General features: G+C 54.7%; 5 protein-coding genes across 5 annotated transcripts; 2 read left to right on the forward strand and 3 right to left on the reverse strand.

The window, feature by feature from the left end:
- Positions 1-548: 548 nt before the first annotated feature.
- DRE2 (electron carrier) lies at positions 549-1,724 on the reverse strand (the record flags this gene model as incomplete). Its single annotated transcript, XM_053173550.1, has 2 exons — positions 549-871; positions 950-1,724. 2 exons carry the CDS (start codon positions 1,722-1,724, stop codon positions 549-551), a joined length of 1,098 nt encoding a protein of 365 aa, XP_053042598.1.
- Positions 1,725-3,523: 1,799 nt separating this feature from the next.
- Positions 3,524-5,746, reverse strand: COL26b_000585 (uncharacterized protein; the record flags this gene model as incomplete). Its single annotated transcript, XM_053173551.1, has 1 exon — positions 3,524-5,746. The coding sequence occupies one exon, from the start codon at positions 5,744-5,746 to the stop codon at positions 3,524-3,526; it is 2,223 nt and encodes a 740-aa protein (XP_053042599.1).
- A 1,023-nt stretch (positions 5,747-6,769) lies between these two features.
- Positions 6,770-7,162, forward strand: COL26b_000586 (uncharacterized protein; the record flags this gene model as incomplete). The annotated part of the gene is made up of 1 exon (XM_053173552.1): positions 6,770-7,162. The coding sequence occupies one exon, from the start codon at positions 6,770-6,772 to the stop codon at positions 7,160-7,162; it is 393 nt and encodes a 130-aa protein (XP_053042600.1).
- A 4,525-nt stretch (positions 7,163-11,687) lies between these two features.
- COL26b_000587 (uncharacterized protein) lies at positions 11,688-12,493 on the reverse strand (the record flags this gene model as incomplete). The annotated part of the gene is made up of 2 exons (XM_053173553.1): positions 11,688-11,706; positions 11,727-12,493. 2 exons carry the CDS (start codon positions 12,491-12,493, stop codon positions 11,688-11,690), a joined length of 786 nt encoding a protein of 261 aa, XP_053042601.1.
- Positions 12,494-19,073: 6,580 nt separating this feature from the next.
- On the forward strand, positions 19,074-19,932 carry SNF7 (ESCRT-III subunit protein snf7; the record flags this gene model as incomplete). Its single annotated transcript, XM_053173554.1, has 3 exons — positions 19,074-19,257; positions 19,321-19,525; positions 19,584-19,932. The coding sequence occupies 3 exons, from the start codon at positions 19,074-19,076 to the stop codon at positions 19,930-19,932; spliced, it is 738 nt and encodes a 245-aa protein (XP_053042602.1).
- Between the last annotated feature and the right edge of the window lie 2,893 nt (positions 19,933-22,825).

Genomic DNA, 22,825 nt, shown 5'->3' on the forward strand with positions numbered 1-22,825 from the left:
TGCATGGGAAGTTTAGCGCATCACAAAAACAAAAGGGAGCCCCAGATTACTACTACTACGACTACGACCACCACCACTACTACTCGGATTTATTCAGCACGGGACGGAGTTGTATGTGTATCATCAAGTATAGAGCAAAATGTTGTCTCTAGCGAAATGCTATTTTTATCGTTTGGTTACGGTCTACAAAATGCCTTTGCTTCGTTTGCCCATCCCCATGCTGGTGGGTGGCGGTGTGATTGATCCATTCAGTGTCCTCCTATATATATCGCTGCCCCGTGTTTTTCATACGCCTCAAACACCTCAAGACAATTTTTTTTTCTAATGAGAAGCGCCCAATCTGGCGTTTGCCGCCTGCCGTGATATCCCCCCGCCGAATTCCCTTTCCCCCCAATCCAGAAAATGCATGTATGCACAAGCTGCTGTAAAGGTATGTATGTACCAGAGGCTTCTGCGTGATCCGATTTGTGCCAAAAAAATGATTGAAACTCCCCGTGATATGCCACTCCCAATAAAACAGAATTTCGTGATAGAGAGAAAGCTTCGCATTACAGTTGGATATCGTTGTTGAGGATGCGCACCTCCTCGCCGGGCTTGAAGGGGGGCAGGCCGATGTACGGGCAGCCGTCGCAGCGGAAGGCGTCGCCGAGGGCGCAGTTGCCGCAGGAGCCGACCTTGCCCTGGACGGTGAAGTCGACCTCGGCGAGGTCGTCCGTGTCGAGCTTGACGGGCGCGGCGGCAGCAGCTGCGAGGGCTGCGTCGGCGGCGGCGCGAGTTGCGGCGTCTTCGGCGGCGATACGCTCTGCGAGGCCGCAGGTGCAATCTTTGCAGGCGCGGCGGCGTTTTCCGGCCTTGGGGGCGCATTCGGGGGCTGTTTGAGAAAGGTGTTAGTCAAAAACGTCTTCTTGATGGTGCTGGTCTTTTGGGGATTGGGTTCGGTGAAACGTACGGATGTTGAGGGGGCGAGAGAGGTCTGCGTCTGTGAGGAGGGCGTCTTCGTCGATCAGCTCGTCGTCGTCGTCGTCCATGTCGAGGTCGTCGCTGAAGTCGACGAAGCCGACGCCCGGGGGCGCGGAGACGGCTGGGGCGGTGGAGGGTTTGCTGCTCAGTGACACGGAGCCGTTACTGTTAAGCGAGACGGCGCCTCCTCCGTTGAGAGACACAGCACCGCCGTTGAGGGACACGGCACCATTGCTGTTGGCAGCAGTCTTCTTCTTGCCAAAGGAGAGAGTAACCGGCGCCTCGTCGTAGTCGGGCTTCTCGAAAGCACCACCAACCGCCACAAGACCGGCGAGGACGGCCTCACGGGCGACGGCGGGGTCGTTTGCGAGGTTGCCGCCGTCCTGGGCGCGGAGGCGGGCGGCGGGCTTGAGGGCCTCCGCGACGGCGGAGAGGACGGCGCGGTCGGAGAGGAGGCGGGTGGACTCGACGCGGGAGCCGTCGGCGTCGGTGAGGACGAGGACGAGGTCGTAGGCGGACTCGGGGAGGGCGACGAGGCGGGCGGAGAGGCGGTCGAGCATCTGCAGGTCTGTGGCGGCGCGGTCGTGGGAGGCGAGGGCGGCGGAGAGCTTGTTGGGCGCGGAGGAGAGGGAGGGGGGCGCGAGGAGGAGGGTTCGTTGCTGTTGCTTGGGGGTGGCCGCGGGCGCCGCTGCTGACGGGGGCAGAGCGGAGGGGGTGAAGTCGAAGTCGGGGGTTGTGTCGAGGGTTATGATTGAGGGCGCCATTGTTTCTGTGGTTGTTGGTTTTTTTTTCCTGCGGGAGAGGAGAAGGGGTCGCGTGTGACGGTGGGATGTTGAGGTGTGTTGTTCACGCGGGTTTGGAGCTTTTGTTGGAGGTTCAGGGGGCGTTAATTGAATGAATGGTGAAGAAGGTGGAAAGGCTCTGGGGGTAGGCTGGTGGAAATTTCCGACTGGAGGTTGACGGAGGAGAGAGAGGAAGGTGATTAACTGGATGGGATGGGATGGGATGGCTTCTCTTGGGAGGGGATTAGTCAAAGGCAAATTCGGAGGAAAACTGTGTAGCGTACTGTCCAGTTTGCGGTGCTTGATAAGCGTGGAATGGTGAGGGGTTGGCGGGGTGGGCACCGTAATCGGGAGGCCTAGTTACACGGTATTGCGTAGGTTGCCAGTGAAGTGGACGATTCCGCGGGGACTGGTCTTGCAGTGGGCAGTGGGTATTGCAGACGTAAGGTGCAGGATAGGCAGGCAGGCAGGCAGGATGCGTGGGAGGAACACACTGAAGGGGGGAGAAAGGAAAAGGCGGCTGATAAAAGAAGTTGTTGGAAGCAAGGTACTGACTGCTACGGAGAATGGCCGGAGAACGGCGAGACGGGGGAGAAGCAAATGTTCTGTCCACTCCGATGAACCCAAGCTCATTAATCAGATCTCTTGCTTACGGATGCGACAAAGTTATTGGGTCGTTGTGCTTTTTTCTGCCTTTTGCTGTGCCTGACCTTGGGGGTTGCAAAATAGGGGTCCGAAAGCGGAACGTCACCCTTCTACCATTCCAGTCAATCAGTACCCTCTCCCCGCCCCCATTTACGCAAGACGCAGGCGCTCACAATAAAAACCCACGGGCAGGGCGATGTCATGGACGGGGCCCATTACGCAGCGTGCTGTAGGGGAGAGACCAAGGGGTGGTGCACCAGGGGTTTGCAGAAGGGGGAAGATGACCATCAATGACCTTGCATTACTGCACCCGGTTGAAGGGCGACGGCCCAACCAAAGGCCTCACGATTTCTGATTTCCAATTGCCCACCTAAATCTTCTCCCACAAGGTGAAGGGTTTTTCTTCACTCCCCCTGCCATCCGCCCTGAATCGTCAGGTGGGCGGTGCAGGAAGCGCTAGGAGAGCACTGTGGACAGCGAATGTTTGGGCGGTGCTGACCGAATTTAATGTCAGTGACAAACGGCTTTGGTCCGGTTTTCATTGGTGGAATGCCTTGCTGGCTGCTGCCATCTGGACCCTTGGGTTTGGCAGCGTGGGTGGCCACCACTACACCCTTGTCTTGCCGCGCGCACACTGGAGAGGACGACTCACCCGGCCTCTGCCGACCCCAAGATCCGACCGGCGATTTGGGAAGGTCCGGCTGCGATTGGGCCTCAATCGTTCTTCGCGGGGTCTGCTGCGACCTGCGTCTTCGGAGAGCATTCGGCGCTGGGTTTGGTCTAGGAGAGAGAAAAGAAACCTTGGCGATGCTGCAGACCCTGCCGGCGTCGGATGCTGAGGCCTGGAGTTTCTGTGTGTCATTTCGCCGTCGACCATGTCATTACCACCGTCGATAATGGGCTGGGATTGTGGACGACGTGTGGGAGAACAGACATGTGCTTTCGTTGCGAATTGCCTGGCTTCCTATTCGTCTCATACGGAAACAGACAGAGCAAGGTACGGAAAGATGAATGCTTTTGGTTTTGCGATACATGCAAATTACTCTGGGCTCTATATCGCGCCCAGGAGGAATGACCGACAACGCCCGTGACAACTCCATCCACATGCTTACACCATCCAACAGCGACGGCGCCCTCTACAGCTTGAAGCTGCTGCTCGTCGCCTGCGCCTGTGCCTTGGCCTTGTTCCCGTCCACGTCCACGACCTCGCCCTTGCGGTTGATGACCTTGACGCCGCCCTTCTTCAGGTCCGCGAGCGTGTCCTTCTGCATCTGCGCCTTCTTGCCGAGCGGCTTCTTGGCCGCGTCCAGGCCGCCCGCCTTGTGGATCCTCTCCTTCTCCCGCCTGCGCCGCCTGAGCTTGTCCTCGCGCGACATCTCCTGCCGCGCCACCGGCAGCCCGTCCTTGCCCACCACCTCGCCCCGCTCCGCCGTCTCCTTGCCGGCCTTGTACACCTCCTGCGGCGCGAGCGCGCTCTGCCCGCCGCTGACGCCCTGCGCCGTCGTCGGCTGCGCGTCCTCCATGCTGATCGTCGCCGCGTCCGACACCACCGTGAGCGTCGGCGCCGCCGGCTTCGGCTTGTAGTGCCAGCTGCTCAGCGCGTCGAGCCGCGCGCTGAGCTCCTTCCACATGCCCTCGATCTCCTTCTCCTCGCGCTGCAGCTTCTCGTCCGACTTGGACACGTACCCCTCCGGGTCCGCGTTCTTGAGGTGCTCCTCCTCGTACACCTCCGCGAGGCCCTTGCCCTTGGAGTCGTCGAGCTCGATGAGCCCGCGGCGCGTGTTCTCGGGCAGCTCCGCGCCGGGGCGGCGGCGGATCACCTCGTCAAAGTCCTGCGCGAGGATGCGGCGCTTGATGAGGTCCTCGATGCCCTCGCTGACCTCGGCCGTGATGACGGGCACGGGCTTGCCGACGTGCTCGAAGGCGAGGTCCTCCTCCAGCAGGGAGTTGGTCGGGCGCTCCACGGCCGAGGCCTCTCCGGACAGCGTCCACGAGCGCTTGGCGACGGACTCGGCCTCGAGCTTGCGGATCTCCTCGGCGAGCTTGGCCTGGCGGCGCTCGTGGGCTGACCTGCGGGACCGCGGGTCTCCAGCGGAGACGTCGGAGAGAGCGTCGTCAGAGTCGTCGCCGTGGTCCGAGTCGTCGTCGAAGAGGTCTCTCTTGACGTCTTCCATGGCGCGCTCAACGTCCTCCTCGCTGACCTTCTTGGGGGCGAAGCGGACCGACTTCTTCTTCTTCGGTTTGTCCTTGTTCCACTTCTTCGCCGGTGGCGCGAAGAAGTCCTTGTAGTAGATGCCGTTGGCGTTGAACTCTTCTCCCTCATCAGCCATGTCCTCGTCCATGTCTTCGTCGTCGCTGGCGCCTTCGGGGGCGTTGAGGTCCATGTCACCGAATGTAGGGCCGTCCTCCTCGTCAGACTCCTCGACATCTTCAGCGTCTTCAGCATCCTCGTCCATCTCGTCGGCGTGTTTTGTAGATTTTGACTTGCTGGAAGAAGCGGCCATCGGGTCGGCATCCCAGTCGATTTCTTCATCGTCGCTGGCGGCGTCCGTGTTGGGGTCTCCCTTTGCGTCTTGCTCCTCGAACCATTGTGTCTGCTTGTTGAAGTCGTCGATGGAGAAGAAGCCGTCGTTGAGTCCGTTCGGGTCCTCGACGTACTCCTCTTCATCATCCTCCTCTTCGTCGTCCTCGTCGTCCTCGCCTTCCTCCTCGTCCATGTCTTCCAAGTCTCCGGTCAGGCCCTCGATGTCGGACCCTTCCTCCAAGTCTTCGTCTTCGTCTTCGAGTCCCTCCAGATCGGATCCCGAAAGCTCCTCTTCAATATCAGAGCCCTCCTCGTCGTCGTCGAGCTCAGAGCCTTCCTCGTCAGACTCCGCAATGCTGTCCTGTCCAACGCCGTTCGCCACAACCTCGTTCCGGTCCTCGAGCTCCTGCAACGTCTCCTGCGAGTGCTTCAGAGCGCTCTTGATGATCCGCCGCGCCTGCTGCCAGACCTGGCCCGTCTCGAACCCGTCGACGTGCACCTTGCGGATCTTGAGCACGTCCGCCCGGTCGGCGTCGGCCCTCTTGCGCTTCTTCGTGGCCTCCTTCAGCAGCCGCAGCTGCTCGTCGCTGATCTGCCCAGCGAAGGCGTCCAGCGTGTCCTTGACGACCTGCAGCGAGGCCGACGGGATCGCGGGCGGCGGCTGCAGGAAGGCGTGGCGGTTCGCGGGGCCCATGTTGTCGAGCAGGGCGCGCACGTCGGCGGCGCTGGCGCCGGTCATTGGGGGCATGTGGGCGACCATGCCGGGCGCGAAGGAGAGGGTGTGGGAGCTGTGCGATGTCGATGTGAGGGAGGAAGACGTGCTGCCCGCCGCCATGATGTGGTGATTTTTCTTCCCGTTCGGAGGTTTCTCGCTTGGTCCGATAGCAACCTGGAAGATTTACAGCAACTTTTTTTTTTTTTTGGCCTGCACCTTGCAGTCCTGGAAAATTTGGGACCCCGCTAAATGCCTGGGATGAGCGGTCGACATGTGATTGGCCAATGAGATCAGTGAGGTCGGTCCAGCATCATTAGGTAAGCGGCCGTTGCGTCTTGTCTCAATGTGCTGGTTCATCCAATTCTTTCATCACGAAGTCATTTCTGATGCATTATTCATCAATTGCGGCTCATTTTTCTGCCATCAAAATTCTGATATACATGGCCTAGGTTTTTTTTTTTTTTTTTTTTTTTTTTTTGGGGGGGGGAGGCTTCTAGTGAGTGCTGCACTGTGAAGCTGACTACCAGATGGTGTTGGAATACCACAGACACTCTCATACTGCGTTTGTACAGAATGCGACATTCATCATTAGATTTAAATCATTTGATCTCTCCAGGGCAAATTCAAGAAGGATCTGTTCGTTGAGAATATTAGAAATCAGCCGAGAAAGACAGCTCAGTTGATTTTACAGCCGGTCCGGCCGCGGTGGCGGGGCCGGCCGGGTGGCCCACACACTTGGGCCTTAGTGTCCGACTTAGTCATCTGCGTTTGGTGATTCAACTTACAATATCTCCCTCATCCCAAACCAATTTTCTTTCACCGGCTACCTACACTTTCTGAAATTTCTACTTTATTGACTCACGATTGACGAAGCCTTTCCATTTTGAACCATTCATCGCGCACCACAAGAAGAGTTCAAGTCATACCGGCGTGTACGTTACATTCCCTTAAGTCTCGGATGTGGGGCTCATGTTGTGTTGATGAGTCGAAGCCCATCTTCTCGGTAGAAAGCCGCAACCCTTGGTGCTTGCTCGAGGGAGGGGGCCATGGAAACGGTGCTAACACTGAATACAGATACACGAGAACTCGAGCAGCCCTGATATTTGACTCTGTTCAGCCACACCTCCTCAGAAAGACGCATAAATGTCTGACCCCGCCGCAGAAGTCGCAGCGTCTCGGGACGACGGCAAGGTGCACCTCTTACTTTGCGCCTCAGGCTCAGTAGCAACCATAAAGATTCCAAATATCATCGAAGCGCTCGGAAAACATGAAAATCTCTCCATCAGACTCATCCTCACTGCTTCCGCGGCACAGTTCTTGACCGGCAATACGGAAGAGCAGCCGTCACTAGCCACGATCCGCAAGATGAAGAACGTAGACGGAATTCATCTTGATGAACAGGAATGGGTTTCTCCATGGAGACGCGGCGCTAGCATATTGCACATCGAGTTAAGGCGCTGGGCGGACATGATGCTCATCGCACCGTTGAGCGCGAATACCCTCGCCAAGATTGTGAACGGCTTTTCGGACAAGTAGGGCCCCATTTCAATTTCGGCCTGTCCCGCGCGATGCTAACTTTCTTCTAGCCTGTTGCTTAGTGTTGTTCGGGCGTGGGACCCAGAAGGTCTGATAGACGGACGGAAGAAGAGGATCCTCGTCGCCAGCGCGATGAACTCTGCGTAGGTTCACCGCTGATGCACTCGGAGAGAAGCCAAGCTAACTTATATCAAAGTATGCATAACCACCCTATCACAGGGAAGCAGCTGAGTGCCCTCCGGGAGTGGAACTGGTTTGAGGTGCTGCAGCCCATGGAGAAGACATTAGCTTGTGGAGATACTGGTTCGGGAGCGATGATGGACTGGAGAGAGATTGTTCAGATCACGGAAACACGTCTGGGGCTTTCAAAAGAGTAGCAAATGAAATCGTTTGTTGGTTCATATACCAAGTTCGTCTCAGTATATAGATGGCTTATTGCGAAGCATGTCGCTCGATGTGCTCATTGAAGTTTCAAGTACTCTAGCTTCGATGCCTAAATCTCCGCAGATGAGTTGCTGTACAAGCGTCATTGGTCTAAACGCGTTCATGCAGGCAAGAAGATCTTCAGATCTTCTTCTTATATGCACCATCGGGGTCCCAGTGGCCTTTTCTTCCTTTTCTTCCTTTGCTCGCCAACAGGGCAATCAACAACTTAGCGATGTTGGACATTCTGTCCTAAGCGTCGCCAAGGAACATTGAACAACTTTCAAAGGCAAATTTGTCCCCGTTGCTGTGGAACTCGAAATATTCCCATTCGTCAATAGACTGAAGCTGACACTCGTTGAGAGGCCCGACACAAGCATCTTCGTTGCTTTCGAAAAGATAAAGCCGACAATCTAGCCTCTCCCTAATGATTTTGTGTATAGTTCTGAAAAACGCGCTTTGGGACCCGGGCATCTTCATCAAATTTTCCAAAACGTGCGGGTCGGTTTCCAATGTACTAAGATTCACCTCCCACGATTCATCCCACGATTCATCCCACGAGTCGTCGAGTTCGAACGCAATAAGCTTCGTAGGTCGTGTTCCGAATCCTTCCCGGGTGTATGGTACAGCTTCCAGCGCTTCTTCGACATCGAGGCATTCGTCTTCTGGTACGCGGAAGCAAGTGATAACTGCATGGTGGAACACGTCAAAGACGATATCTTCTCCGTTGATATGCATGCAGCCGAGCGTGGCATGTTTTCCGAGCTCTTTTCCCGGGGCGTGCTTTAGGACTTGTTTGGAGATGACTTGCCTCGACTCGGCGCTCGCAGTCCATAATCCAAAGTCGAAGGATGCTGAAGGGTCGTGGAACAGATATCTAGGTCGATGGTCTTCCGAAGGACGGGCCGCATCGTGCTTACTCCTCGACTCTGGGTTCTCGTACCTCTCAAAGGAGACAAAGCGATCAGCACAAGCGCAGGGCGTGGAGGTTATGGGTGCGATTGCCATTTCCCAGATCGCGAGCCTAATCTCAGCTTGCAAGTCTGGAAACGAGTGGAAGGTGGTAGCCATTTTGCACTCATTGATGAGCGTTGCAGTGTAAATGTTGACCGTTTGGATATGACACGACTACCGACAGAATGCTGGGGAGTAAAAAGTCCTTCGACGGATTTCGGTTGATGGGGCGGTTCGTCCTCTTATACCTTCCTGGGCGATAGAGTTTTCCAAAGGTTCGGTTTGATAGCTATCCAGGTTGTTAAAAAGTCATCGTGGGATTCTGGTCAGAACGGTTCGCGTTGAAAACCCGTCCGGCCAGTAACACCCAGCCATCAATGTTCCTCCTGATTCTATCTGCTCTATGAGGACAGGCTTTCGGCTTCACTTTCTGGTTCTACGAAACCGTGCTAGTAATCTTGCCTTCATTGCATGCAGTTTTGCCAGCTTCCGGATCGAAATCCGTGGCTGCTTCGCTGGTACGCCCTGTGTAGGTTCTGAATCAGTATTCTTCACTAACACGCTCTGAACATCTTTTGATTCAAGGTTCTGAGTAGACTTCCTCTGATCCAGAAGCTGCAGCAAACCCAGACCCATATCCCGTATGCTCTCATTTTCCGATGAGGTAAGGTCTGGCGGATGGGCGTCATCAGGATACGTAGCCCCGTACTTGACTCCCCAATACTCGTCTCTTATCTTCCATGCTGAATCAATCTCTTCGAAGGGAACAAATTTTCCCGGAAGCGTAAATTCATAAATCTCCCGTCGGACAGAAGGCTTAGTAATGAATGACTGCTCAATGATATCGCGGACGGTGAGGGAATTTGCCTTCCAATACCTAGACAGGAAATGCGAATCTCCTGACGGCACAGATAAGATACTATCAACGCTACTAGGCGCGTGCAGCGACTCCTCTTCGGAGTCAATCGGCACGTCAATCCGGATTCCCGATAATGCAGACTTCGGGCGGTGAGATTCGAAATAAGGCTTCCAATCATTCTGATCAGCAGTATGGGGAACTGTGCAATTGTCTGGGCTGGAGATGATGGAATCAGTAGAAGTATCGGAGTCTGTGTCGTCTTCCTGGCTCAATGGATCGGCTCTGATCCTAATATGTTGGTCTGCTCCGTGCCTGATCATTGCCGCGAGTATGTCTGCAAGTTGCCGAGCCCCTTCAACAGTCATGATTTCAAGATCATTGACGGTCTTCAGCATACTCTTCCACGGCGTTGTATTTTGTCCAACTCCATCATGACAGACTTGATTAGGGTTCACACCTAAGTCGAGAAGTTTATGTATGATTACTGGCCTAATCGTGCCGGGAATCCTGAGAGAAAATGGTGGCGGCCTGCATGCTGAATTGAGCAGCGCAACACCCATGGCTATCTTCACCAAGCGCTTGATCTTGGAGCTGTCCAAGGTGTCTAAAACGAATTCTGCAAGCCCATTTTCGACTGCAATGGATAGAAAGCCCGGGCTTTTCTGAACGCAATCGCAGGGTGTTCTGGGGATTGGTAAATCCTTTCGCGCTGCCCATGGAAAATAGCACGTCCAATCAAGGTGACTTCGACATGCTAGCTCGAGGGATGAGCTCCTCTGACGAATTTCAACAAGAGACTTCATGCTTCTATCCAGTTCAGACAGCAAAGCATGAGTCTCCTCTCGTCTGTCGCCGTTTGAGAATTGGGCAAGCCTCATGATGAGCTCCACAAAGACCCAAATCTTGCCATTAGAATGGAGATCCCATGCATTTCCGTGTCTCTTCAGCTTGATCAGTAGCCCTTGCATCAACATGAAGTTCACATTGAAAGAAGTCTCAGCCAAGTCCTCTGCCAGGTCCAAGCAGGTTGACGGTAGTTCAAGAAACTCTGACACTGATCTGTGGATGAATGAGACTTCTGGATCCTCCAACATACGCCCGGTGGGCTTTGAATAATGATCAACCTCCAGTAGTCCTGCACACCAACTCCTCAGCCTGTTTTTGACTTTTGCGACGGCGTCTTTCGCGGCCGCAGAACTCAGGGGGCCGACTTGGGTCTTCAGAACCATGCCAAGCGGCATTTGCGCGCCGTCCATGCAGAACGCCGTTAAATTGAATGAGTAGTCATTGGAGTATTTCGTTTCGGATTCATATATGCGGAATCGACAAGGCGATTGCTTATACTTCAAGCTGGTAGATCGGTGCATAAGCCAAAGACATTCGAAGCCGCGTCTTTCATTTTCATTCAACATGCGTCGCATCATGTGAATGAAAAACTTTTCCAGACCCCGCGGGGATTGAATGAGGATAGACTCAAGATCCCCAATAGACTCGCAAACATCCAGTTCTTGAACAAGAGCTTCAGTAACCAGTCGCAACCATAAGAATATGCCCTCTGATTTCTCGACAGTAGACTTGATCAAATCATTCAGTTCCGTTTTGCCACCCGAGATCTTCACCAGATGGGATGTCCTCTGGTGCTCGTGCAACTTATCGGCAACAAATATCGTTCGATCTTGATTGGTCATGTCGTGGACATAGAGCTTTTTGCAATCCGCAAATGCTTTCTCAAATACGGTCTCTGGTCGACTTGACGCAATGATCTTCATATGCTTGGAACGGGCTGCTCTTTTAAGAGTCTCAGCGAGGTCGTGCTGTGCGCCGCGTGGAGCGCTGTATTCATCCAGACCGTCTATCAAGAGAGCCACCTGACTGGGCGATGACTCGAGAGAAACGAGCCGTTCGAAGGCTCTCTTCAACTCGTTCGAGGTCGGAAAGGGCTCCGACCAACCATTTTCTTGTTTGAATTGATCTGGAAAGAGCAACGGGGCAAATGATGCTCCTTTCCTGATGATCTCGCGCAGGACACCCCGAAAGAGTCCATCGAGTGACTTTGGGAGAATATCTGAGCTCAGGTCCCAAAATGGGTACTTCGCTGTCACTAGAGGCTGGCCACGAGCCCAAGATTGGAGCAACATCTCGGTCCGGGGATCGCGGGCCATATACTTCATGAGAGTGCTTTTGCCACTGCCGGCCTTTCCACTTATCCAATATACAACCGTGCCGTTCTCTATCCATTCGATGAAGGTGGAGCTGGAATGAAGTCGAAGGTCTCTTGAGAGGATCCACTCACAGGTTTTCTTGTGGGCTGGAAGGATATCTTCATACCTGTCGTCGATTGTCGTGAACCAGAGTTTTCCCAGTATACGATCGGTAATCTTAGCTGGATTTTCCGAAACTGCGCTCGTAGCCAAGCCACTGCCCCCAGCTATGGCATTGAGAAGTTCATCATGGCGCTGACTAGCCAAATGTGAGGCGAGATCAAAATGGCTTATAACCTCCTGGTTGAGTTCCTCAACGCGTCGTTCCATGTCAGACCGGATGGTGTCGTTGTCTGATAAGAGAGTTCCGATAATGTGCTGAGTAGAGTCATCGACATTCTGCGACATTTCGTTCCATCGGAAACCGGCAGCGTCGATACTGGCCTTGATGGACACCATCAATCCAGACTGAATCTCAGACCGCATTTCCTTGAGTCGCTGTGTCTTTTCTTTCATCTCGCGCTCCCCCCAGACACTTGAAACAGCGTCACGAAGACTTTTCAACAGTGTTTGACCTGTCTGTCGCCTGAAAAGGCCATGTTGGATATCCCTAGCGATAGCCTTGGCTTCTTCTGCGAGTTGGTGTAATGCCCCATCATCGTCATTGGAAATGACAGCATGATTTTGGAGATCCGAATGTATGGACGATGCCTTGGTTGACTCGATGAGCTTCTCACAACGAGACTCGAAATGTTGCGCCACTACAGCCCGGTCCCTAGTTGTGATTGATTCGCCGTAGCTCCGGATCTCAGAGGCAGTCGAGATAACCTTCACCGATAGGTCGATAACGGTAAGAATGTTGACCGCAAGTCCAAAGGCCGAAATAGGGTCCATGATGAGAGTTTGACATGGAGGCTAGAAGTCCACGCTTGAAGGTGTGTTGGCGGCGGGATCGTCCCATAAGCCAATAAAATGGTCTCATAAGCCGGGAGGACATTCGAAACATTCGCGAAGCTGCAGAGTATGGGAGCAACTAGCTGTGTACTATGAAGAGTCTCGATAAATTGAGATATATGATTTTGCCGTTTCAGGGTTGCTCGATTCCACGGAGCATATCTTTAGCTACAAACACTGATAATACCAAGGCGGCGAGACCGCAGAACAACTCGACCCAGCCGCGCACTTCGTCGCGCCGGTATATCCCGACCCGCCACATTGCCCATACTTTGTCTGCGTCGGCTCAGGCACCGGAGCCTGCGTCGTCGACCGCGATGTCGCGGAGCTTGTTGACGTTGTCAAACGAACCGTGGACGTGGGCGTCGGTGGCTGGACCCATTGTGTCACGGTCTCGATGACAGTGTCGACGTCCGTGACTGTCACGACGGTTGTCGTCCAGCTTGTGATTGTAATCGTGACGAGGGAGGTCGGAGCCAAGGCCAGCTTGGGGGTAGGAGTGATAGTTGTAGTCTGAGTTGAGTACCTAATGGCTGTTGGGGTTGTAAGAGGAATGGAAGGTTGATCTTGAGCCGTCGCGGAAGCGCAGGCAACTAGGAGTGTTATCAAGATGGATATGGGATGCATGGCGAGACGGTATCTCTGATCAAGGGACCAGAGAACTCGACAACTAAGAGCTGAGAGAGTTCAACTCGAGATCTCAGCTGCGCCGGATGAGCGTCAGGAAAGCAGAAGATTAAATACTCTGATGCTTTCGTGCGTTTCGTTCTCTCATACGGCTTCTTCAACAAGTATCAGATGTTGAAATCGTGGGTGTGACTTCATTTGGAAAAAGACAAAATACCGTCTTGGGGAGGCTGCGCAGCCAAACCCAGCCAAACCCAGCTTGACTCTAAACGGACTGGGCACATTGTCTCTCCAGACACAAGGTCTACTTCGCATTCTCAAAACCCAGTTGAGTGGCAGCCTACAAGGACGAACAGGACCCGAATCCGACGTCGTCGACTCATAACAGCCGGGCTTGGCTACCAACGCGCACTGATATGGAAGCCAAGTCTCAGAAAAGGCAGCCTCAATCCCCCGAAAAGAGACAGGAGAAGCTTGGTATCAATTAACGGACCACAATTGCAACTTCCGGGCTTCTGAAGAAGGAACGTGAGGTTCTGAAAGTATGGTTATCGTATGATGAGATTTAGCCTGATTGCCGCTTTGCGTCGCTGGATGGCCGATGGGTAATCTAACTCAATTTCCCATTCATTTGAGCAACGCGGCAAAACTTCCAGCGAATTGCAACGCTCACATGATCATGATCAAACTCAACCATGCTCGTCTGAGTTATGGTGTAGGAAGAGTCGGCCATGCTATGGACTACATAGCATGTCATCATTGGCTGACAATGGAGTGGCTCGCGATAAGAACCTCAGCCAGCTCTAATCGACGGCGCCGCACTGACCCTTATCGAAAGTTTGAACATAGAGGAAGGAACCCAGAGAGAAGGGAGACCAGATAGGTAGACCAGACAGGTAGGCCACAGAGGAAGGAGACCAGGGATGCAGTATAAATCATGAGCAGGCTGTGCCCATCTGTCATGCCTAGCATGCAACTGTGGGAATGGGTCAGTATCGAAGGACGAGGTGCCGACCAGTGTCGGCCATGGAAACCTAAGTCATGTCTGTTATTTGAGGCTTGGTGGGTCGACAGCAAACCGGAGTTGATGATTTACAATGCGGATAGCAGCAACGGCCGCGGCTCGATGGTGACTCCGCGGTGATTGGTGGCCTTCGTCACAACTCTTGCGCGCCCTCGCCGGCCCCATCAAGAGGTCCCTGGTCAATATGCTCTTTCGGTCGAGCCAACTACCTTAGGCGCACTAGCAAGAGGGGCTGGCAGGCTAAGCCCTCGTGCGGCTCAAGCAGCCCACAGACCCCATCCTAATCTTGACCTCACCCAGTCAAAGTGAGCACTTCAACCGTGTTTAGCACTTCAGCAAAAGCATCGCATAGATACGTGAAAATGAGGCATTGGTATCGATGCCAACCTGGCAATGGAACAAGGCGTTGTCTGAGATGGTCCTCTCCACCTGATGACACGTCGGTTGGAGAAGCTGAGTCCGCCTGGCTAAGCTGTGCGGCTGCTGGCAAGGTCAATTCCTTGATCCTGGCACGGTAGTGAGGCTGCCATCTGCCTCAAAGATATCCTGGAAGCGAAGGTGATAGTGATGAGCCATGAGCGGGCTAAAACGAATCCTTCTGGTGACCGAGCAGAAACAGTGCGGGGTTCTGCCGTCGCAATGGGGCCCAGCCCGTCCTCGGCAGAACGTTGCATCGCTCCAGTGTATGCACCCTTAGATTGCTCGCTTCATCGTACGATCAAGGATATACCGAGAGCGCACGCCGTCTGGGTTACCGAATCGATGCCCCCCAGATGCGTCAGATTATTCCGAGCACGTATGGTACCACCAGCGAAGCCGCCTCGTGTGATAACAAGGATTCATAGTGTCGAATGTGCAGTGAGTGCAGCCTCATGGTCGAGTCACATTCATGATGGGCGTAGTGTGCTATCGTATTTCATCGAATCCGGCTGAAAGGTATGCTGTCTCGGATATCGTGGATCGTCATTAGGAAGGAGGTTGAACAGCACACCACCAGCGGGGAGAAGGAGGGGGCGAGGTCTTGAAGGAGGTGGCGGGTCACTGATGACTATCCATCGGCACTTCGAAAGCCGACAAATCCGGCGCGGACGGCGCCGATCACGGCAGCCCTGGGTTCCAGGAATCCGGGACCAACAGTGTTGACGGGAAGGGTCCAGGGTTCATCCGGATTGTTGAAGAAATCGACATCCTTGATATATAACCTCCTTTGGAACAATAAGTGGCCGCCGTTACTTCTCCCCGCATGTTCGCCTTGAAGTCAGAAACCACGATCGACATGATCGGCACCCTTGGCTGCGAGTGACCAACGGCGCCTTACCTAACCCACCCACCAGGTCCATCCCTGAATAGAAACATAAGCTGAGAGAAAAACCAGGAAGCCACGAGGACGAGATCCATATCAGCATGTTCGCGGATGGCGACGACGAGAATGACGGACCTGCAGAAGCTGCAGCCGGGAGTCGTCATTGGATCTTGCAGCGGAATGATCCATAGTCGAGAAGTGACGAATGGAGAGAGCCCGACGTCTGATTCGATGGCTGGGGTAACGGCCGAAATTATCGAATTCAATTTCGTGGTGATTCCGAACATGACGGGGTTTGTTCATATGTGATTCGCGGTTGGTGGTGGCGAGGGATTTGAATGGCGGGTGTGAGGCGGACTTGTCATGGGTGGGTGCCGTCCGCCTCACTTTTCTGCCTATCTACTGCAGGCTCACACCCCCCGACCTGTGAGATGGAACGCAATCCAGATGGATGGTTCCCACTTATGAGAAACCGTCAAGACAATGAAGGTATGTGGCGTAAGGCCTTGCATGCAGGCATAGCAGAGGCAGGTTCTGACGACTGAGAACTCGAAGCGGTGAGGATGCCGACAGCTGAACCCAAAAGGGCAAGACTGTGAAAGTGCTTTTCTTGTCTTGCACTTGGTGCAATAATAATACGACTTGTACACTCGTAATCACCACTTGAATGCAGCGCGTGAGGATTGGCACGCCCTGATGGTCGCATAGTTGGCGAAGATAAATACCGTCGTCGTCCTCCTGATCACCATCAACCAAGAAAAGCATGCGCCATCTCATACACCCCGGGTTTCCGGATAGACAGATCACCTCCTTCATGCTCGAACAATCGCCATAGCCATGCCCTCGTCGTCAGAGATGAACAGATACTGGATTCCCAGGTTGGACATCCACAAAAAGATCATCACGCAAGAGCTTCCCTACTACCTTGGTCCGGATGCGACGGTCAGACCGTACACAAACGAGGTGTGAACATCTCAGACAAGATGCCCGAGACGCCTCTCACAGCATCAATAGGGAGAGGATGGTTTCCTCATCACTACCCCAGGCCCCTGCCTGACAGATGTGAGCCTCGTCGTCGCTTGCACTTATTTGGCGCAGAACTGTAAGCCACTGACTACCGCCGCCTACCACAGGAACAAATCGACGATATCTGCAGGAAATCCAAAGAAATGTGGGAGCGACAGGCCGCGATTAGGGCTCAGGAGGCCGACAAGCCTCTCAAGAGACCGCTGCACCAGCCGGTGGTCATATCCAGAGGGTCGAACGACTCGTCACGAAGGAGACACGATGCACACCGCAGCCACGAGCGGCATCGACGTTACGATGATAGGCGACGTGAATGATGTTGAGCGGTTCGGCGGAGCCGGACTGAAGTGATCGAGATCTCAGATTGGGCCAGATTTTTCTTTGGATCTAAGCACACAGACGACACAGGCGTTGCAGGCGGCCGTCGTGAGCCCTTCATGCATAACGGCACGAAATTTATGGGATTTGATGATGCAAGGCGCTACCATATGCGACGAAGGTGTTGCTGGTGGTGAGGGGAAGCTGATTTGTGTGGCCTGGTGGCCGCAGCGGACGGTGGATCCGACCGGACTCTCGTAGTTTTTGACTGGTTGAGCGACGGGTGGACGAAGCAGTATAACCAAGTCTGTCTGATTGGGACAGGCCTGGCTTTGTGTCCCAGAATGGTCCAGAAACAGCCTGCCATCTGGCATTTTTGGGGGCCAATGGTGACGACCGACGACTCCGGCGTCGTCTGTCCATTGCTCCTAATAGGTATGTGTATGCGGAATTGTTGCAAGAGGCGCATAGCGAAATGGCGCGTCGGCGAATGCGACCAGCTAGCTTTTCGTCCCGTCCAGATACCCAATAGGCATTTGAATTGCTTTTCCCAAATAGACAAGTTGCATAGAAGTCGAACCAAATAAGTTCTGAGGACCAACGACAGCACGTGTTTTGTCCGAAGATGGCTGCTCAGTGGGACGTCCCGAAGGTATGCGAATCCGGACACTAGTTTCGGCCCGTGTCCGACTTCAACCCGTGAAGCATGAATCCATCAATGATCAGGAAGCACTGGCTCTTATCGAGGTGTCATGGTGCGTTCTGTGGAGGGACCAATGAGCGAAGCAAGGCTGGCCGGTCAGGGTGGTGAGTAGAGAGTATGTGTGACACGTCTGCCTATTCACGGCGTAGGAAGGGCTACGTCGAAGTGTGCCGAAGTCAGGTGGCATACCCGTACCCCTCACCCTCAGGTGGTGCACTTTGCCTCGTCAGAGCATCGGCCGCAGACCCATCCGGGGGCTATTTCATGATTTCTCGAACGTCGCCTCGTACCGCTGAAGATTGAGAGGACCGGCGGACCAGAGCATCAGTGCTTGAACGGCCACATGCTGCGGCTCGCGGGTCGTCCCTTTGGCCCGTGTTCCCAAAGAGGCAGGCGTGAGATAGCCGACCACGTTCACCCACTCGCCAATATGTGTCTGCTCTGACTTGAGGTTGCCGAGAAGGAGGTTGACATCGACCAATGCACTAATATTGGATCCTTTGGGGGATTCGTGGTGTAATGTAAGCACAGCCGAGTCCATTGAATAGGACGTGACACTGGAGCCAAGTCAGCAGCCAGAACATGAGAAAGCACGGATAAACTCCCGATGACGAGGAGCGGACGTCGTATTATGAAGAGCGTCGTTGTGTTGTGAATTTGGGCACCCTACCATCCCAAGAACCGCACCTTTTCGCCTGGAGGTTTGGAAGGCAAGTCTGACAGGAGACTGAGCTTTGAGGGGAGTGGGCCCCTTGACATGGTTGATGCGATTGTCAGTCTAAGGCGATGGTGTCATGGTAGCATTGTGGACGCAGTGTCTTCATGTATGTCCGGTTATCGTCGATGACTGCGGTTGAAATATGACGATGCGAGGATTGAGCAGACGTTTAGACGGAGTGGAAGAGAAGGGTGCCTTCCGCAGTCAACGCATCTCTCCGCCAGTATCTTACCAGCAAGCCCGACTCACTGGGCGGACCGATGCTGCATTATATAAGCAGACTCTTCTGATAAGGCGATAAGACATCGGTCTCGGAAAAGCCTCACGTGCGCGGCGGAACTGGGTCATCTGACCGGCTAAACCGCGGAGGAATCAGGCGCCCAAGGTTGCTGGGCGAGCACCGTCATCGCCCGCCGCCCACTAAACGGCATCGCTAAGCCAGTCGGGAGCTTGCATCATACCTGCCTACGTACCTCGACTCTATCTGTCAGCCTTCTGCCTATCGGCCCTCGCGATATTTCGACCTGCTGGCCGCGAGTCCTTCGTCGCACCATCTAGAGCCTCATTATTCGAGTCCGCCAATACCCTTTATCCGCTCCACGGTTCGTTGACGACGCCTGGTGCCCACTTGCGTCCTGTTTCGGTACCCCGCCATCAAACTTCGGCCTGCTGCCACGCAACCCGATATCACGGCTGCCTTCGAGCCGTAGCTGCCTGCGCACATCCTCAAAACCGACTCGCATCTCCTCGAGCGACACTTTCCGATACCCTCTTTCCGACTACCGCGAAGCGAATATCATCATGTCTGGCGTCTGGGGCTGGTTTGGCGGCGGCGGTGGCGCCAAGAAGAAGAACGATGCCAAAGATGCGATCCTCGGCCTGCGAGTCCAGCTCGATATGCTGCAAAAGAGAGAGAAACACTTGCAAAACTTGATGGACGAACAAGATGCTATCGCAAGGAAGAATGTGAACACAAACAAGAACGGTGAGCAGGCCAAGCGGTATTTCATGGTTTGTAGGCCTGGGTGCTAACGAAATGTTCCGATAGCCGCAAAGGCTGCCCTGCGCCGCAAGAAGGGCCACGAGCACAGCCTGGAGCAAACAGTTTCCCAAATCACGACACTTGAGTCCCAAATCAACGCTATCGAATCTGCGAACATCAACCGCGAGACACTGCTCGCTATGGAGAAGGCTGGCCAGGCTATGAAGGGAATTCACGGCAAACTCACGGTCGAAAAGGTGGACCAGACCATGTATGTCCCCAAACCTTATTACATCAAGATGTTTCGACGTACTTACCAGCAAATGCAGGGAGGACCTTCGAGAACAGAACGCACTCAGCGAAGAGATTGTCAACGCTATCACAACGGGACAAACGGACGCCATCGACGACGTGGACTTGGAGGACGAGTTGGAGCAGATGCAGCAGGAGCAGTTGGACGAGCAGATGATTAGCACCGGCTCGGTTCCCGTATCGGATGCTGTGCACCGCATGCCCGCTCCAGCAAACGGAGAACGTAAGGATCCTCCCTCATCCACGCCCGGTCTAGATCCAATGACTAATCATAACCGCGCAGTCAAAGGCAAGACGCCCGTCGCTGTCGAGGAGGACGACGAGGAGGCAGAGCTCCGCAAGCTGCAGGCGGAGATGGCCATGTAAGGGGCCAAGACGTCAAGTGATGCTGTGGGGACGGTCGAGAGTGGTGGCATAGCATTCCTGGTTTGGGACGGGGGCTTCTGGAGGCATGCATGGAACTACGGTGCGCACGATGGCAAACCGAGGTGCCATGCGAATGGTCCTTTGCCCGAGAGAAGTGGACGCTGCACGACATACCTCGCAGCGCACAGGCACAGGCACGCTCGAACACAGGGCGTGCTGTGAAGCAGAAGACGTCCTGCGCGGCCTTGGTTCACATGTTTCGCAGCCAGCCAGATAGCCCCTCTCCCCTTTCCAGACCTGTCTACTGGCGTTGGCGTTTTGGGGCACTTGGGTGCTATTCGATGGGAATCTCGCGGTTGTGGAGGCTGAAGGGAGTTTGACAAGCTTTTTCTGCGTTGCGGGAGGGTACTTTACACAGTCTACGTCTACGTCTACGTCCAAGTCTTCATAGAACACACATTGACCATTGTTGAGAAGCTAGAAGGGTCGGTGTAAGGAATACATGCAGTGTCTATCATTGGAAACCTATGTAACTCAGGAATGCATCGCTGGCGTCTGTTCTCCAGGGTCCTTCTAGAACTAGAATGGGTTGCTTGGCTTATGCGCCGCAGACGCAGCCGCGCTGCAGCGGTGTCTAGTCCGGTGAGCGGCGGGCGAGACATCGACGGTCCACCTGGGCTCGATGGATCATGGCGGTGTTGGCCGCCTGAGTCGAGGTGAGAGGGTCCCACCTGACCGGGAGCGGGACAGAAGCCACTGCTCATGTGTCTCGGCACACCGCCAGTCGTCAGGAGTGACCGATCGTGATGATGGACATCCGAAGCTACGATCAATTTCCCCGTGGGCGTCGAGGTGGCGGCGATGGCGATCCGGAGGCCTCGTTGGCCGCAGCCGTGATCCGAGTTACGGTCTCCGTAAAACAAGCGGGGTCACTATGCGCTGGACGATGCTATCTCGATGATATAGAGTGGACTCGACCATCAGGAGAAAAGAAAATGAGGCTTCACGACGTGTTCATGCAAAAAATTGTTAAGGGTTGAGTGAGGCCATGGACGGTGGGTGGACGACGCGGGTGGTGCGGTTGGCTCTCTGAGAAAAAGTCAGGGACGTTTGCTGAAGAAGCGGGCGTCCGGCGATGCTGCAAAAGTACCTTTGGACTCAATTTGCGCAGATATTGGGCGATGACGGGGATACCGATACTTGTTTCTTATCGAGGCCCACACGAGATGTTTATTACGGCAGCTAAGAGCAGGCTTCTCAGAGACGGTACCCTCACCTCAGAGACAAGCGCGCTGGAAGTATGGCCTGTGTCTGCTGTGTTTCTGTCTCATTTAGCGCCCAACGCACTACCGCCGTATTTTCTTCTGCCCTAATCCCAGACGCTTACAGGACACGTCCAACTTTTGAGCTGGCATTCCAGCCCAACGGTGCCCATGGTGCCCTGTAGGGTCACAACGGCCCTTCCCAAAGCACTGGCGGTGACGTGACAGCGGCCAGTGCGCCTTCCAGAACAATGGAATGGAATGGCAGCCGACCTTCCTTTTCCCTGAGCTGGTAAATTGAAGGGCCAACTTAGTTTTTTCCATCTGCCCAGGAAACATCCATGGACCGTTGCTCGTCCAGCATGAACAATAAAACAACTCGCGATCGGACAATTCTACCTCTATCACGCGAATACAACAGGACACCTCACAGACGATAGCAGCCAGCCATCTACTTCGCCTCGTGTTCCCAGTAACGATACCACTCGATATCACCTTCGGTATCGCGATGGCCTCACCGTGAGCTTCAATGCCCTGCCAGCCCGACGGGCGTCCGTCAACGGGCAACCACCGACATCTGCCAACTGTTCACCCATTGTCGGGATCAGCCTGAATGGATGTCGCTGCCAGACAGAAGTTGGCACTAATCAGCGGCCATGTCGTCGGCTGTCGTGCTCTCAGCGCCCAACCAACCCCCGGGTTTCGACTTCTGCGGCCCATCGCATCTCCCTCAATCTTGTCCCCCGTCTGTGGCATGTCGTCGGACCAAGTCGGGTTTCCGCAGGGCATCAACGGCGCCAATGGCAGTAATTGCTTTTGCGCAACGGGACGCATACTCGCTGCACATCTCCTCGGGCCAGACTGGGCTACTGCAGCTCTCACACACCGTCCTTCGGGAGGAGCCATGTGGTTACCTCAGCCATCCACCGCGACCATCATCCCGCCCAACCTCCGCTGCCTACGTTCTCGTACCCAGGTAGACGCCAACCTCTCCCCACGACCCGCCAGTGACAACCATGCCAGAGGCTATGCGTATGCGTACATCTGACTCTGTCCAACCCGCACCCTTCGCGTCGGGCGCAAGGTTTCCAAGGAGCATCGCGCGCGAATACCAACTTCAGTCGTCCATGCTGACATGGTCAGCACTGGCTTGCTGGCCTTCGCAATTCCGCCTGACCATCATATCTCTGCACGTCGAAAAGTCTACCGAGTAACTCACTGTACTCTACTTGCGTTTACAAACCGCTACAAACCGTCGCCCAACCCCACCACTGCGACGGCCGGTGCCACTATCGCTGTCACTGCAGTCACATCCGCCCCTCCCGCCAGCCCGCGGTCCGGACTCTGCTGCATGGATCTTCACAGGCGAGCCTCAACCAGGCGAGCCACGTTGCACGTCGCTGACCGGGGGTTAAATGGCCGATGAGAAACAAACCGCGCTCTTTCGCCTTCCAACCCCCACCGTCACCAGTACCTGCCGCTGCGACCTGCCCTCAGGGACGCTGGAAACTCCTCTCCCGCTTACACAAAACTCTCACACAGAATCACACACATACAACCTATCTCACCCTGCCGCTTAACTGCATGTAGCCAACCCGCGGGTTCTCCCTTGTCCACCCTCCATCTTCTCG

Source organism: Colletotrichum chrysophilum, assembly GCF_026319265.1.
Source record: "Colletotrichum chrysophilum strain AFK26 chromosome Unknown scaffold_2, whole genome shotgun sequence".
Classification (NCBI taxonomy): Eukaryota; Fungi; Ascomycota; class Sordariomycetes; order Glomerellales; family Glomerellaceae; genus Colletotrichum; species Colletotrichum chrysophilum.